This window comes from Anthonomus grandis, chromosome 2 (assembly GCF_022605725.1).
Source record: "Anthonomus grandis grandis chromosome 2, icAntGran1.3, whole genome shotgun sequence".
Lineage (NCBI taxonomy): Eukaryota > Metazoa > Arthropoda > Insecta > Coleoptera > Curculionidae > Anthonomus > Anthonomus grandis.
The window spans coordinates 45,636,109-45,654,397 of record NC_065547.1 but is presented as its reverse complement, the minus strand read 5'-3'; the positions used below and the strand labels follow the sequence as shown (position 1 = coordinate 45,654,397).

General features: G+C 32.8%; 2 protein-coding genes and 1 long non-coding RNA gene across 3 annotated transcripts in view; 1 reads left to right on the top strand and 2 right to left on the bottom strand.

The window, feature by feature from the left end:
- The window catches only part of LOC126747676 (zinc finger protein 142-like), an 86,356-nt gene extending 85,649 nt beyond the window's left edge, over positions 1 to 707 (top strand). The window contains exon 9 of the transcript XR_007664324.1: positions 508 to 707. The gene's annotated coding sequence lies outside the window, so the exon portion shown is untranslated. The remainder of the gene's footprint in view (positions 1 to 507) is intronic.
- LOC126750580 (uncharacterized) overlaps positions 1 to 10,983 on the bottom strand; it is a 43,776-nt gene extending 32,793 nt beyond the window's left edge. Inside the window, exons 1-2 of the mRNA XM_050460228.1 lie at positions 10,931 to 10,983; positions 472 to 648 (exon numbers count right to left, since the gene is read on the bottom strand). Coding sequence (XP_050316185.1) covers positions 472 to 648; positions 10,931 to 10,983 — 230 coding nt within the window. The remainder of the gene's footprint in view (positions 1 to 471; positions 649 to 10,930) is intronic.
- A 3,631-nt stretch (positions 10,984 to 14,614) lies between these two features.
- On the bottom strand, positions 14,615 to 17,735 carry LOC126750523 (uncharacterized). The gene is made up of 2 exons (XR_007665744.1): positions 17,345 to 17,735; positions 14,615 to 14,917 (listed from the first exon to the last, which is right to left on the bottom strand). It is a non-coding gene; the product is annotated as an uncharacterized LOC126750523 (long non-coding RNA).
- Positions 17,736 to 18,289: the final 554 nt, after the last annotated feature.

Here is an 18,289-nt window from a genome sequence, read left to right as displayed (position 1 = left end):
CTTATTCAATTTTAGTTCAAGTGCAAAGGGCAAACCAAATTAATAAATTAATCTTAAATTTTTTTTTTGTTCCTACTATGTACTAATTTATATTAATAGTATCGAAGTTTAAAATTTTATAGTGCTAATTTCCGGAAAGTATTATTTATAATGTAATTGTACAGTATACAGTATCCAGTATCCAATTATACAGTATAAGTATTATTTATTCTATAGCCAACATTTGACCAGCAGTGTCAATGCATATACCGTTATTTGTAGCATCTTGTGAATTCAAGGCTTCAATAGCCCTTCATTTGCTTAAAGAATGAAAGCTGAAATTGCCTTTTATTGCATGGAATTTTGTTTTTTCTTGTATATAAAGTAAAAAAAAAAACATAATTACGTCTATACCTGAATAAATATATAATCAAAATACTCTCTAAAATTCTAGTAGGGTAATAAAATTGTACTAAGTAAATTTATACTTACTCGAATACTAAATATTTATCTCCTTCTTCTTCATAGCATTGCCCTTTGGACTCGATGTGCGTGCTGTTGATTAAAATCAGTCCTTGGACGCCACTCTGGAACCATCTGCCATGCCAGGACTTCCTGAAGACGCATCCAGCTAAAAAAGAAACCGAATTTATATAGAGAGCACTATAACTACATAAATTGAATATTTTATAAAAATTCCTATAAAATTAAAGTGTTTTTTTAAATTTCTTAATCTTTATGATTTTCTTGTAGTACATGTTTTATATAATCAAAACCAGATTTATTTATGATATGATACTAGGTATTGATGCTATAATAGACCATTTAATTCATGTAAGTAGATTATTTCTGTTAAATTTGCTTTGTATTTATTACTTTCACTTAGTGCCTATGGTTTGCCTGTATTCTTCTAATTTTAATTTAATTTGTCTCTATATTTTGACTTAAGGCTATTTATTTGCCCTGCAGGGTGGGCATGCAATTGGGTGTGGGTAGATAACTTGCGCGAACACCCTTGTCTTCACACACTTAGGTTGTAAAAGAATATGTCCTGCTCCGAGTCCTTGGATGAGGTAAAAGTCCTCTAAGTGCTAGTCGCAAGAGCAGCAGGTGAAGGAGTTTTGTTTGGCGTTTTTATTGGGTATTTTTTTTTAATTTCTTTGTTGCTGTTCTTGTTTCCCGGATTTGATTTTTTTTATGGAAAGGGAGTGTGGGCTCACCAATTGTCTGAGGTGGCTGGATTGTATTGGATTTGTTATCGGTTTGCCGTGAGCAGGCATCTGTCACATTGGTGGTTTCGAGGTTTGTTTACTACGGTATTGTGCGACAGGTTGTTTGTTGACATTGTGTGCCTTACTTTTGATCCTTATCTCAATTTTGACTTCTTTATAATACCGATTGTGACTAGTTTGTAAGTAAGGGCTCTCGATTGTTAATTTTTTGTCTTTTCCTGACAGGCTGGTTTATGTTTGGTGTTCACTTGTGTCTGAACCAATGTCTCCGCCCTTGAGCATCGTACACAATAAACGGGAGGGTAGGCGTCGGGGGGGTTTCGGTCTGGTTGGTACGCCTAGTGGGACGTGTTTCGTCACCCCCACAACATGGATGCCAAATACTGGGCTACGTTCCACCTCAGCCCCGTACATATTTTTCGGGCAGATAGTGACCAGTGCCATAAATCGGAACACCCTATAGAGTTTTTTTTGTGATCGATCCCTGGTGCTTGTCACCCTTCAGTTTGGTGGGTACTATAATCCCACTCCCATATCTGGTAGCCATATGGGTCACACTTCTTTTCTAGGTCCACGTTCATGGGGCCATGCCTTGGTTATCCCGACTTATTTTGGAAGGAGGTTAGTAAATGAGGTTCTTCTCACTCTTGAACGAGATTTACGCAATGCTGTCTGAATTTTCCGCCTAAAATCCTGAGGAAGTTCACTATTCCAGAGTGAGTTGATTAGTCGTGATATGGCTCAATGAAGTTTGTTTAATTTTTTTCGTCCTTGTTGTATAGGTTCCTTTTTTTGGACGAAAGGGCGGGAATGTTACATGCAGATTTTGCCCTAAGCATGTAACATGGGATTTGATATAAATTCGGGCAAAAGTTTATGGTTTTTGGTATCGGCTTGAAAGGGTTGTGTGATTTACAGTTTTATAAATGGAATTTGGGGTTTGATAGTAATGCAATTTATTTTTTTAAGGCTTTTGGGGTTGATTATTTTTAGAAATGTATTTACCTACCCTATTCTGTCAGAGATGTACTGTACTTTTTGGCGCGAATAAATAGATAAATAAATAAGCATACCTTATTAAAATAAAGAAAAACTATATCAATCGGTATTTACTATTTAATAGTTGTTCGAATATAAATTTAAATTTCCCGCCCAAGTTGTGCGGGTAACGGCCAGTTATAACACATCTTTTAAGCCCAATGCTTTTGAAAAAACGATTTTATTGTATAAAATTGAAACAAAAAACGCTCAACTGCCTGGAAATAGGAAGATAATTATTTTATAATGGCATGGCATTCAGATGCATATTGATGTCGACAAACAATTTAAAGAAATTTTAATTTTATTATTTTCAAGCAGTTGAAAATTTATTAAAATCAGGTTTCTTAGGTTCATAAAATACTTTTCTAGACCTTTGTTGGAAAGCAAAAAATTAAGGAAAAGCTCTAACACAACCTGCAACATCTGTAAAATGTGAAAGTATGCAAATAGTTTTTAAAAGCTCAATTGCCTGGAATAATCAAACTATTATGGTGCAACTGGAATTTGAATATCCCGCGTATATCTTGACATGACTCAGTCGGTATTATAACTACCTGCAATATCGATTACCATATTTATTTCTCAACTAGTTGCAACGGCTGCGAAAGGTGCGCTATAGTCGCGTCGTGATCGTGATGCCATTTGGTGTACATGTAATTAACTCCTCTTCCTATTTTACTCACTCTTTAACCTAAATACCACATGTATGAAGCTTGTATGGGGCAGTTGGGAATCGTGTGTCGGCCATCTTGCTTGGCAAAATTGACAGAGAGCTGAGAGAAATGACGTTGTTGGCATTGACTGACGGAACATCATTTGTCATATCATATCAGTTTGTCTTTCTATGTATGTCGTAAGCCTGGGTAAGGTTTGTTCAAATGATGCTATTTTAAATTTATTACTTTTTTCCTAAAAAAATGTCTCTTTTAATATTATGGGTAATGTTTTAATTAATTTGCAGTAATTTTCCAGGTTTTTTGGTAATAAACTCAATTGGTTTCAATAAACACATTAATAAAAAAAAAATTCAATTCCCTTTAGACCCCATTGCAAGAAAAACATGGAGTGAGATATGCAATGTGAATTGTAGTGTAGAAGCTATAGAATTTGTTCTGATCATTTCTCTCCAACAAATTTTAATAACCCTGATAATCCTCATAGGCTTAGCCATGATGCTATATCCTGGTCTCCATTAAAATATCAAGTTCTAACTGAACACAATTATTCCCTCATAAAACCAATACAACTATTCTCCAATAAATCGGTTGAAGTTAAGACACTTGACACTTCTGTTGCTGCAAGGAAAACATTTGCAGGTTATGCAACTGAAACTGCTGAGATTTTGACGACTGTAGACATTAGTAATGATTTCGCTTTACTATCCTCTTCTTTGAGAAATGTCCAGTCCGTTCAACCCCAAATGATGCTTCAGTCAATGCATCCAGGGAACTCTATTGATTCAAAATCAATTACAGACTATTCCAAAAAGTATTATTTTCTCCTAGGGAAAAAAAGGTATTCTAGCTAAGGCCGGTCTTTCCAGAAATAGTTTAAGTTATGAACAGGAGATTATGTATAATGTTCATAAATCTACCATGAGCAAACTGTCAAAACTTAAGTTATTTCTGTAAAATGAGAGAGCTGAAGTTGCCTCTTAAAGGTCCCGTAAGTCTTACAATGATGGAAGATTTCAATTTATAGAGAACAGCCTTAATGAAGTAACTAAGGAATTCATGAATTCACAGTTGTTAAATGCCTTTGCCCTCTCCATTTTTAAAGGAAGTCCACGTCTTTACAAATACTTGAGACATTTTTTCCAACTACCCCCTCCAAGGACGCTCCAAGAAATTCTTTCATGCGTTCCTTTTGATTGTGGTAGATATGTATGTAAAATAAAATTGAAGAGTTTTATTTGATCCTGATTATCTGATGCTAACACCTAATCAAAAAGGTCCTATTTTCTATCAGTAACCTTTTTGATAAGGCGTCTGCTCTAGATGTTGCGATTAAATAATAAAATTATGAGATTTCTTATTAAATACAATTGGAATTTTCCCGCCTTAATTTGGATACGCTTTTACACCATTTTGATTGGTCCAATCAGGTACGTCAAACTGTCAAGTTACTTACAACGAGAGGACGCTAGCAGATTTGTCAGAAGAATTTCTATCAGTTTGTATGCTACCACCACTTCTCTATAAATTTGTGTTTTGTGCTAAATACTGTACTATAAATATATGCTGATGACACACAAATTCTTTTTAGTTATAACAAATCGCAAGAGGTGGCCAATAAAGTAAACGCTGATCTTCAAACAAATTAAAGAATTATCTGCTGAATGTAGGCTAGAATTAAATTATGACAAAACTAAACTATCATGTATGGGAAGTAAAATGAAAAGGAACACTATTAAAAACAACTTGAAATTAAATATAAATCCAAAAGATATCTGTATAAAAATAAAAAAAAAAACGCAAGGAGTCTTGATCTGAATAAAATTATGATATAATAATTAAATAATTCTAAGCTATTTGTTAAAAAAATTCTAAGTGATTTATTATTGCCCTCAGCCTAAATACACATTGATACGTAATTAATCGGGTCTGTTATTGGCTGATGGCAATCACGTGGTCTCAACGGATCCGTAATTACGTACCAATGTGGATTCAGCCTTAAGTTTTAACTAGGTATAGCGACCTTATTGTATGGTCCCTATCTTCTCGATAAACAAAAATTCCAAAGGATACAGAAGGCATGCTGTGGATTAACGTATGGAATTGTGTTATTTACAAAATTGTAGAATATAACTGGTTTAACATAGAAAATCGGAGAAAACTAGATCTGTAAACATTTCTGCCTGAGCTTCTTAATAGCATTACCATCTCGAATAATCTTATATATAATATCATTTCATACCTGATACACATAAAATAAGCATGTTAAGGTATTAAGTAATAAAAAAAGAAAAATTGCCAAGAAAAGCATCTTGAACTTGTGTAATACACCAACCTTATAATATTTTAACGATATTGTACACACCGAGAAACCAGCTGATTCTCCGTCATTCCGGAATGACACAAGTGTGACACCGCACGACATCTCGAAGGTTAAGCGAGAATCTTCCGGTATATTGGCGCGAGATTTAAATAGTTATAACTAAATAGAGTAAAAATACATATCTCTAATACTAGTAAGTGATCGTGTTTAATGAAGTGTGTAATTTTTTTTTGTGACAATATATTTAAATACTATTCACTTTTTAAATTAAAATCTCTACTGGCTAAAGCTGTTCAATTATTTTCTTTTGTACTGTACACTGTATCGTGAGGTTAATCTATATGTAAGTAGTTTTTTTGCTTACTCGATATATATATGGGCGCATACATTTAAAGAGCTGTTTTTTAATAAATCGCATAATAATGTTTTGTTTTTCTTTACAGGGATAAGGTAGGTTAAGTAAAAGTAGTCACACGGCTAGACTTCGCCTCCCATATATATATTTATGATATTCATAAGATTGTAAATTATTTGTTTGTTAAATAAAAAAAGATCTATTAAAATATATCGATCGCAAAAATACCTAAAAAAATTCATTGTTCATCTACTCAACTGTTTGGAAGTGAGCCAGAAACATATCGGTCAATTGCCTGGAATAATCAAACTATTACGGTTCAACTACTTGGAATTAAGAACGCAAGTGATTGCTTATCGACTACTGAAACATTGATCCATGTCTAAAATGATTTTAAAATTTCAGTATTTAATTGCCTAGAATAACCAAAAGACTATAGTTTATCTATCCAACTAGCCGGATTTAAAAAAAATACACATATAATTTATGGCTCAATATAATTTAATAATCAATAGAAAAGAATAATAAAACACCAAGAAGATTCTAAAACAAAAACAAGACACCAAGAACAACTTCATTTTTACAACTGATCATTAAAAAAAGTTAAAAAAAATTGTATACATCAAGAACATATACTAAAAGACTACCTGATATTCTGAATACTGAGCTTTTTAAAATTGCGTAAAAAATATAGGCAAAAAGTATCAATACCCAAAGAACTAGACAGTGGTATTGATACAAATCTGTGCTTTGATTGTCAGTATCTATATATGTAGGTCAAACAGGTCATATTTTTAGAAATTAAGTTAATGGAACATAAAAGAAACGTTAAGCCTGGGTTAAAAAACAAAACATCTTTGGCGGGACATGCAGATTCCGGACGAATATAATTTTTACGAGGTTAAGATCATGGGTAACATCAAAGTAACTACAGGAAAAGATTAGTTTTAGAAATGATAAAGATAAAAAAACACACAAAAACAACGTTACCAAAAAGCTGATAACTTAAGCATATCGTATTTAAAGCTAAAAATAAAGTATAGTATTTAATTTTAAAGATTTGAATTTCGCACCTTTAGATATAACGTCATATATGTTGACAGTTATTACGTTTTGTTAGGTTGGCATGAGTGATGTGAATTGACAAGTAGAAATTATGACGTGATTTGCTTGAATGTGTCCTTTCGATGTTGGTCACTCTGACAAACTTCAGTTGTGCCAATTGTAGGGAAGCAAAACAATTCAAGTTTTTGAGAGGTTATGTTTACAAATACTAAATAGAAAGTTAAAAAGGTATAAATCCTAATACCATGAAAGTGACGATCTTCATTTAAATTTTTGCTTGTATTTACTTAACAAATTTAGTTAAAAACACTTTTATTTTCTCTCGATTTTTGCTGTTACGACTTTTACTTTTCTCCTATGTACAGTGTTTCCACATTAATAGGTACAACCATCTATAAAAATCAAAATATAGATGATTTTATGAGGGTTTATAATTAGCAAGGGTCTATATAAAAATAAACAACTCTCTATATTATTCTCTCATAAACACAAACAGACAATTCACAATTATTCGGTTTTGAGAAACAGCATAGAATAACCAGACAAATTCTCTTAACATTCTCTCATTAGCCTTTCAACAAAACATTCTCTCGTTAGCCTATGAAAACAGTGAACCAAATACCTTTAAATAAGGATGGTGATAAATTATCCACGTATTAAATAAGGAGGAAGCTTAATCGCTTGTTGTAGACGATATACCCAAGCGCTGTTTACAAATCGCCAAAAATTAGGCAATCCGCTATACGCACACGTCAAAAGTCAACGTCGTCAACTTTATTACCGTTATTTAATATATTTTTTGTTGGCAACACTGAAAATGTTCAGAGTGACTAACATCAAAAGGACACAACCACTATAAAAATGCTTTAGCAGTCCTGGTATATTTATTAAGTTACGTTCGTGTTCCGAGACGTATTAATAATTTATGAAATTATGGATTTTTAAGTTATGAGTAATAATTTGTGTCTTTGTTTTTACCGAATAAAAAGGCCATCCTACATTATATATTACTTGATTAATTTGAATGCATGTATGCTAATAGTTAGGTTCTTGGTACGTTCTCCAAAAATATACCCTTAGTGGACATCTTAAAGTTACATCAACGGTCCGTTTTATGATTTACAACGAGAAGCCTTAACTTATTTATATGTAAGCTCATTTGAATATTGCGCCCTTTTAATTGAAACTGTTTATTTTCTATTTTAATTGAGCAATTTTAGACATTCCACCTATAGTCAAATTTAACTGGTCATTTTTAATTTTGAGGAAGGCCAATGTGGGCCGAAACTGAAAATTTAAAATACATGGAGATTTATTGGTCCCCATATCTAAGTAAATCTCAAAATCTACCTAAGTAATAATTAAACAATCAGATTGCTTAGTTCTTAAAGAAACTGTTCTAAGCCCTTGCTCCAAAGCAGGAAATCATCGAAAAGCTTTAAATAGCTTATGAAATCCATTAAATATTACTGGCCCCTAATAACATTATAAGGCAAACAAATCGTATAAAGAGCATATTTTATCAGAGAAAATATATATTCTGTGTGTTTAATATTCTATTTCAACAAGAAACATATTTCTTTAAGTCTGATGAAAGCCTTCTAAAAGATTTTTTTATAAATAATATATTACCCCTAAAAGGTTCTACACCATAATCTTAAAGTATAGCAAACTACATCCAACTAGTTGCACACGACCCTATCAAAAAGTGTGCCCTTCTCAAAGGGGCGCGCTCCTTTTACAAAACAACAATGGCAATCACGAAATAGCGTAGGGAACTGCATTACCGGCCTTGGGACCCGATTTAACAGAATTGGCTGCAATTGAATTTTACAAGGGTTAAATTCGCTTTGTGGGGGCCAAAGTACGAATGCTTTTGTCGGGCCCCGGCTAGTTGGATTCTGTTTTTTTTCTGAATAAACTGCGGTAAATCTGAATGTATTAATTCTAAAGAATCCTTCAAAATAAAAAATTAAAGGAAACAGAAAACCTAGGGGGCGAACCCTATACCGCCAAAGCACCTCAAACAAGTACAATAAATCAGACAGCCGAGACACGACGGTAACGAAAAGATATTATTTTGTTCTTTGTTTATTTAGGAAAATAGTTTGCCAGTATTAAGTGGGTTTTTGTGCGAAATGAGAACACAGTTTGGGGAAGTTCCTTTTAAAAAACTTTATTGTCACAAAAACCTATTGAACAATTAATATGAACAGCAACTTTTACACGATATTAATATTACGTTTTAATGGATTACAATTACAGTAAAGCCTCGATAGTCCGGACTAATAAAAACGACGGTGATCCGGATTAACGAAACATGATGTCTTTTTACATACATATATGTTTTTTATTAAGGAATATTATATGTATATAACTAAAAAATTGCCTACAAATATGTGATAAACGAGAAAAACATACAAATTAAAAGAATAAACTAAATTACATGTTTGCTATGTAGTAGGTACATAATAAAGCTAATTAAAAAAGTCTGTAATTTTTGCTCGCTTTATTTTTTCTTGGTTTTTCATAAAAGCTATTTCTTTAAGTCTTTGAAGAACAAGAATATCATGCAAAGGCACTCGATTTTCTTCAGCCCACTTTAAGCATAAATTGAAGCCCTTCACTGCTTCATCATTTTTGACTCCTTTCTCTCTCCCTTGATTTTCGTTATCTTCTTCACAGCTGCTATAATGCATTTCGTTGCCTTCTCTGATCTAATACCAAGTCGTCATCATTTTCAATCCAGTTATTCACTTCATTATAGGATTTATCTCGTTTTCACTTAGTGTTTGGAGCATAGCCGAAACATCCGTTAAAGCTCGTAGCTTTTCTTGTAATTGCTTTAGCGAAATCAGATCATCGGCTTCGTATACTAAATCATTACCAAAAACCGTTTCTTTTGGAATCACTTTTTCCCAACATTTTTGTAAAACCTCTACAGTAAAATTTGACCATGCATAAGTATGTTGAGATTTAAGGTCTTTAATACCTGGATAACATTTTCTTCATTTTGTGATAAAATGTGCGCCAAAAGGCTCTTACGGTAAAACAATTTAGTCAACCTTATGGCATTTTGATCCATGGGTTGCAGCAATGCTGTGTAATTTGGCGGAAGAAAGATTGTTTGGAAATGGCCATCCTCACTTCTCAGTTCTTCTGGCGATACATGGCTTGAGGCATTGTCAATGATTAAAAGAGCACGTTCAATTAGATATTGGCTTCTTAAATTCTCTTTTACTTGCCTAATAAACGAATTATGAAACTACTCTTTAAATATTGCAGATGTCATCCAAGCATTGTAGGAATTTTTGTATTCTACGGGTATGGGTACATTTTTAAATGCTCTGGGATTTTTTGACGAGAATTCTCAATTTGTGAGAACCATCTCCATTTACACATGCCAGGAAAGTAACCCGCTCTATACTTATTTTTCGTCCCGGTGCTGTCTTTTCTTGAGAACGAACAATTGTTTTTTCCGGTAACATTTTCCAGTACAACGCTGATTCATCAGCATTGTAAACCTGCGTAGGAATTAAATTCAGGTCTTTAATTTTCTGTGCCAACATATTTTTAAAAGGCTCAACAGCAGTTTCGTCATTTTCTGACCACAAAATTTTAAAGCTCTCAAACCATGTCTTTTTCTGAATATTGCGATCCAACCTCGACTGGCTGCAAAATTCTCATTTCCATAAACATTGTTGTAAATTTGCTTTGCTTTGGCTGCTAAAATTTCATATGATATGGGAATGTGTCTGGAACAAAACCATTCGAACAATCGCTTTTCCATTCTGGAATATTCAGGCTTTGTTAGTGTTTTCCTAGCTTGTGGTACGCTATCACAACCGCTAATAAAACTAAAAATAAAATACAAAACATTAGTAAAAATAAAACGTCTTTATAAACCTTGGCACATACCTTTTAATGCTCAATTTGTTCTTTTTAATATCCGAAATTGTGGATGTGCCTACATTGTATTCACTAGCTAAGGCTTTTCCACTCACGCCACGTTCTAAGCTGTTCAGTATATCAAGCTTTTGTTTTAAAGATAGTGTTTTATGCTTTCGTATTGGAGCCATATTCCCCAGAATTGGTGTAGGAAGGCCAGGAAGCAATAAGTGTCGACTGTAATACCTATGTAACGTTAAAAACTAAACTTTCGCAAACTACCAATCAATTTAAACTTGTCAAAGCCTGCAAAATGACTGAAAACAGCGCGATCCGGATTATCGCGTACAAGCGAATCCGGACTATAACGTACATAATAGCGGCAAAATTCGTGTGCGGACTACTGAAGCATCCGTTGTAACGCATATCCGGATTATCAAGGTTCTACTGTACTTATATATCACGAACTCAATAAATATACCTGGACTGCCAGTCCATTGAAAAATAAATGACCACTACTAGGTGGCCGCCATTTTGCATGATTGCGTCTTTTCGATGTTGGTCACTCTGACTCTCTTAGTGGTGCCAATTGTAGGAAGTAAAACAATTAAATTTTTTGGGAGGTTATGTTTATAAAAACCAAATAGAAAGTTCAATTGACTTAAAAATTTAAGATAGTTGCATTAGTTCTGATATTTTCCTTGTTCTTGTTTAAGAATCTCGTTAAAATTTACAAATTTTCAATTAACTTACAGGGATAGATGCATGCACTTTAAAATATGTGTATTATTATGCCATAAAAATTATGGTCATTAAAATTTTTGAAATTAAAAACAAAAGTTATTGAAACCCTATCATTTGGTTTTTATTATACCAATTTCAACAATTCTAATTTCTGGCACATATGTTTTAATTTAGAATATGGTTAGAATGTGGTAAACAATGTCAATGAAAATGATCCGATAGTGAATGAACGACATAAAGATAACAAAAGAGCTAACTAAAACATATATAAAATAAGTTTTATTATTTAAAGAAAATTATAAAAAGGAAAATTAATAATTTAAGAGGGAGAAAGAAAGAGAAGCTCTACAAGTATAGAAAAAAATAGAATAGATGTTTCAAAATTTCTATTTGCTGGCAACTATTTAGTTTCGCGACCTACGATACTCCTTAGGGAAAAGCTTTCAAGAAAATGAAAAATATCCTCCTGCAAAGTCATATTTTAAAGATATAAATTTAAGACATTTTAAAATTAAAGTTTGTTAATTTTTAAACTACTTTTTTGTTTCATTGTTTATGAGGGAAGAAAGGCACGGCACTGTAAGAGTCACGACTTTTTATAATTAAGTTCATGTGAGATCAAATGTCAATCATCAGCGTTGTCAACTTCATTACCTATATTCAATATATCATTTGTTGGAACTGAAATGAACACTGAAAATGCTCAGAGTGACCAACATCAAAATGACACAACCACTATAAAAATGGCGGCCACCAGGTTTAACCATTAATAAGTTCGTGCTTATATTACACACTTATTGCTGTCAGCGTTTAATATCAGTTGTTAGATATTACGCGCGTATTCGCACTTTTACGCATCCACTTGTATGTACGAAACTTGTGCTATTACGTCAGGTTGAGTCACTTATAGCTGGTCCAAGCGTTAGTCTGGTACTGTCAAAAATGTCAAATGAGGTCACGGTTAAGACTATCGCTTAGACGGGGTGATTTATTATTGCGGTCAATCGGTTATTTGTTTACATGTGTATTCTGTGGCGCTGTATTGGGTACATGAACGTTGCTCTTAAGACTTCATTATTCCTTTAAATGGAATTTGAACAATACCCACTTGTGGTTTTATAATTCTTAAAAAATATTGGGCCAAAAATACATTTTTGTATATTTTGACGACCGGTCCATTCTATTATGTCAGTGTGTATGAACTGTAGTTTTTGTTGGTTTATACAATCAGTTTTCGAATTTTTTTATTTGTCAGCTGTCAACCGCTATAACTTTCCTCCTAAGAAGGGTTACTAGCGGTTAAACCGATGACGTCATTTGACGTCTCTCGGTAAATACCAAATGTCGCTTATATGAAGCGGTATTTACTTTTGGTTTTAACTATCCCTCGCTTGTTCAGGCTATTATTAATAGACTGACCAATTTTACGTCATTTTATTATAGAAAACCTACTACTCGTTCTTTTTTACACTGACAGAAACGTTTGGTTAACCTTCAAAACAATATATGACAAATGACATTTAAATAAGTCGCCGGTAGAATTTTTCTTAATTGTACGTTAAATATATTGCGTTTTCTATTTATCAAATTAGTACACTTTTTCATTCATTTTTGTTATGTTCATGTTTTGTTTTGTTTGTTAACATTAATTTTATCCATTTTAATAATGAGAGAATGGAAAGTTTGAACATAGACTGTCTGCTATTTTCTAAAAGCTACCAAGGTACCTTCTTTGGGTCTTTACTTTTATTTAACAAAGACCCAAAGAAGGTACGCATGAAGAAGGCATGCTCCGTATTGTTGGGAAATAGTCCGTCAAACAACTCGTTATAGTATAAGAACTGCCAATTATCTTTGGCGGTAGTTTTTAAAAAGATGTGGTCTATGCATTTCCTGCTACCCGAGTAAAACCACATATTTGACTAATGTATCCCATATGATTTAAATAGTTGAGTTACCGTGTTCTCCTTAATATCAATATTCATATATTATGTTTTAAACTTCAATTCAATTAAAAAGCCTTACATTATTGATAAATCCTGTTTTGCTTAAGCAAGCTAGGAGAGATATAATGCAATTAGCTAATGGGGCTAATGCGTAAGACGTGTCAGAATTAGTTGGGGTATTTATATCCCCAATAAGATTGCAGTTCTTAGTATCAATAACTTGATAGTCATTAAAAAGGTCATTATGATCCAGTTATAATAATACTTATTTGAATATAAAACGACCAATGAAACGACTATTATCTACTAAATAATTAAGCTTACATGGTATTTATAATGTTTCCAATTTGATACACAGCTTCTATTTTTAATATATATTAGAGTTTTCTGACTTTCGCGCACTCTTCTTACACCATAGAAAGCCATAACTTTTATTTTTCAGTTTTTTTACTTCCAGAAAGAGATTTTTTCTCGAACTTTCCTTTGAAAGGTTGACTGCAAATGTTATGGGGTTCTCCAACCGAGCAATTCCACAATCTGTAGTTTTTAAAGATCCTCTTGCCTTCCTTTTTTCCATTATCTCATTCCTTTGGTGTATATTCTGTAGCACAACTTCATAATACTGCGTGGCCCCTTAATTTGTTAATTCTTCCTGTTTCAGAGGTAAATTCAATTTCCCAAAAAACTTCCAAGAGATTATCCTTTGCCTTTCCATCATTGGAAACTTCTATAACTATAATCTGACTGTATAATTTCAATCAAACAGCAAATAACAAATTAGCGAAACTTCGCACGGAAAAAAACAACCCCCTTGATTCAGCCAGCATCATTTCGGCCGACCCTCAATTTAAATTTCGTAATTATCTGAGGATACCATAGTGGCCCGGTTATGCGGGAAAAGGGGTTACGAAATTCAGCTTTGTTGAGAACGTCAAAGCGCTATATTACCCTAGAAGGAGATAAAACGATTTTTTATTTCGTTGAAACAAAAATCTTTTCTAGTATGCTAATTCCCGCGGCAGTTTAATGCGTAAGGTAACGAGGACCGAAGGGAAAACTCCCAAGAAATTTACCTTAATGTGCACTTAATATAATTTATAGGCCTGAGGGGGCCCTTGCGGGTCCCCCCACGAGTTATGTTGCTTGTTATTTGATTATGTAAGCCCAGGCGCGAAAACCGAGGGGTTGGAATTCTTTGCTAATTTGATATCGTAATTAGCGTTTTCATTTTGAGGCTGCGAGAAATAGAACGACGAAAAGACAATGTTAACAATTCGGTTAGAGTTTGTATCGTATTATTTGGGTTATGCACACGATATCTAATTACGTTTTTAATTGATTGTAGGTAAGTCAACTTAAAATTGGAGTATAAGTAAATTTCTTTATTTAATAATTCACAAAATTCTAAAAAAGTACAATATTCAAAAAATAAAAATACAAGTTAAAATACTTAAGGTCACAAACTAATCATGTATACAAAATTAATTACATACATATTAAAATGCTTGTGCAAGATTTAAACCTGTACTTCGTTGTCAATTTCTAGACAGTCACATGCTTCATCAGACTCGTAATTTTCCTTTATTTCCTCATCTTCTAGATTTGTAAAACAGCTTTTTCTAATGTTGGAAGATTCTGCCATTGAATATCAGCATTATTAAACTGGTACCCTAAAAGTATTACAATTTTCTTTTTTTTTGACAAAGTTCTATTTTCTATTGGTATTCTTTCTAACCCTTTGTTTTTGCGTTCTTTTCTTAGAAGTGTAAATATTTGATTAATTACAAGGCCATTTAAAGTTTCTCAAATTGGAATTACTATTTGAATACCTACAAAACATAACCTATATGACACTCATAATACCTTTTTTTTCTCATCTTGTCTAAAACTTTCGTCTTGTTTTTTTCCAATGAACTTTTCATGTTTTACTATTTACTTGTATAATACTAAGTATTAATACAGCACATACATAAATACAGTTACATATCACTGCTTTGTGACTAGTGTTGTGAGTAATGGAACGTTTATTCTCGAAGAACGTTCGCGAACGTTCACGACTTTTTTCGTGACGTTTATTCTCAAGAGCACGAATGAGCATGAATCCGAACGTTCCCATAGCGTTAACGTTTGGTGTCGGAAATGAGGCTGTCACAACCAGTACTTTTTAGAACGTTTGCCACTGGTACTGAGCGACATACTGCTTAATTCATAAGTGAAGAATTGCAAAAAATTATAGAGCAAATTGGGTTTAATAAGGTTGTTGGTCTTGTTACAGATAATGCTAGTTCTATGATTAAAGCAAGAAAAATAATTGCTAGAGAGAATAAAAATTGTTGAGTATGGCTGTATTTAACATAGCTTGAACCTATTGGCAGGAGATATCATGAATAGTGATTCTCTTAAGTCACTTGAAGGATACTGCAAACAAATTATAAAAGAAGTTACGAAATCTCATATTATCTTGGCCACTTTTAATAGGATTCAAATGGAAAAACGCGGTACTTTAATTTCTTTAAAATTGCCTGTGGCAACAACATGGGAATCGACACTTGGTTGTTTAGAAAACAAATATTCTTTACAACAACTAGTTATAACTGAAGAAATTGGACAAAAGTTTAGTCCACAAGTAAAAAAAAAAACTGTTTGGATGAAGATATATTTTGGATAAAAATTGAAAAAGTGTGCAATATTCTTCGTCCAATTGTTACGTGGATCCATAGGCTCGAAGGAGACCATATTCACCTATCTGAAGTAACCAATGCATTTCACAGTCTTCAAAAAGTTTTTGAAATAGAAGTCCCAAAGCTCCCCGTTTTCAAAAATGAGGAGGTCAAAATACATAACTTCTTTAAGGAGAGAAAGGAAAAAGTGGTGTCAGCTGCACCTTATGCTGCAAATATATTAAATCCCAAATTTCAGGGAGATGTTTTAAGGAGAGAAGAACATTCAAAAGGTAAAAAAACACATTAATATTAAGCTTTTTAATTTATCAAATAATAAATTCATTGCTTGAATATGATTTTAATGTATTTTTTAGGAATTGACTTTATTCATTGATTGGCAGAAAATAACCGGAACTTTCAGGATATAACCCAAAATATCTTGGTTGAGTTAGGACAATACATGGGGAAGACCGACTACTTTGAACAAGCCTATCTCTGGAAAATGGTGGACAAAATTGATTCCAGGACATGGTGGAGTGGTTATTGCTCAAAGACATCATTGAAAACTCTCGCATTAGCTATTTTAACTTGCCACCGTCTTCGGCTGCCACTAAAAGAACTTTCAGCAAGTATTCTTTCCTGCACACAAAAAAAAAATCGATTAACCATTGAGAGGGCGGGAAAATTGGCATTTGTTGCTTCAAATATTAATTTAGAAACAAAATTAAAGAGTCAAAGTATAAGCTCAAATACCGGCCAGCCAAACACCTTTACCAATTTAATGGAACCGAAATCAAAAAAAAATAAAACTCACTACCAAATCTGGGGCTGAAATTAATACCATTGAAGATAATTCTGAGTCTGACGAGTCTTAATTTGATTTAACGGAAATTCTGAGTGATTTAAAATCAAGCGAGCGCGAGGAGGGAGACATTTTACAACACTATTTGTGACAAAAATAAACAAAGCATATACCTACATCACCTGACTAATAAATACGGTAATGTAGAAAATATTAAACTAACTTAAATTCTGTGGGGACGCCTTATTTTAAAATAAGAAACACAAACTTAAGCAAAATATAAAATGGGATTTGTCTTGTTTTCCTTAGCTTCAGGTTTCATTGGAATATGTCTTGTTTTGCTTAAAGTTCGTACCTTTAAATTTAGATATATGCAGGATATTATGTCTCTCTTCTATCAAAAAACTCTATCTCTTCATTTAAAAGCCTGCCCTAGATATCATACCAAAAATTACGAAATGCTTCAAAAAGTAATTTGTGTTTAAAATGAACATATCTGCTTTTGTATGAATCGTTTTCATATATTTTTAATAGCATAATATAGGAATATTTAATACTATAGATAATATGACATACTAATCAGTAGATAATAATCAAACTAGATATATTCAGAGCAAAATATTTATTATTACCTTAGCAAAGCGCTTTTGGCGATACAGCCATCATCAGTGCTAAAATAAGTTATATATATTTTTTTATTTTTAAATGTCCTCACTTGTCAGTTACGCACAGGAGTTCCACATAGTGGGAAAAACATTTTTACAAACAACATTTTGGAACTTTCAAGACTACAAATAACACACCACTTAATGTAAAAAGACGTTTAATATTTAAAAAAAGGTAGAAACGTTAGTAGGTTAGTACTCTTTCATGTTTATATATAAATTGTGTCAAAAAATATGTTAGAGGTTAGAATTATCTTGCTGTCAACTTCACTTCAGAATCAGCGTCAAACCTGTCAAAAGGCACAGAACACAAATACAGAGAAACGCGTGTTGCCCAATGATCAGACAGAAATTTCGTTGACAGCTCTATTGACGTTGTTGACGAGGACGGGAGGGAGGCGATCAACTTAGGTGGCGGGAAATTTAAATTTAATATATTGCACGAAATTGCTTGGTTAGGATTTTTAGGTCTGGCCTTTGCAGATATTTAGATATAGATTATATTAATAATTATTATATAGGGACAAATTTTGAATTAAAAAAATCAATACCAAATTGTCTTTTAAATATTTTATTTTGAAATTAATTGCAAAAAAATTGACAAAGTGCTTTAAAAAGCATGAAAATAATTACGATACATTTTAAATTAAATACTGTAAATTGGTCAAAAGGATAGTGGCGACAGATCGGTCTAGAAGTCATGGGTATGAAGGTTGAATATGGTGGGGACTAATAGTCACCCAAGATGGTTCCATTGGAACATCCTGATTGGGAAGTTTAACTAATTTTATAGCTTTTTGCAGATTTTTTGTGATTTTCCTTGAAAAATGATAACACATTAGGAATGGACCTCAACATTATCAGAAGACAGTTATTGCACGACGATTAGTTGTTTGCACGCTTTCCTATTTT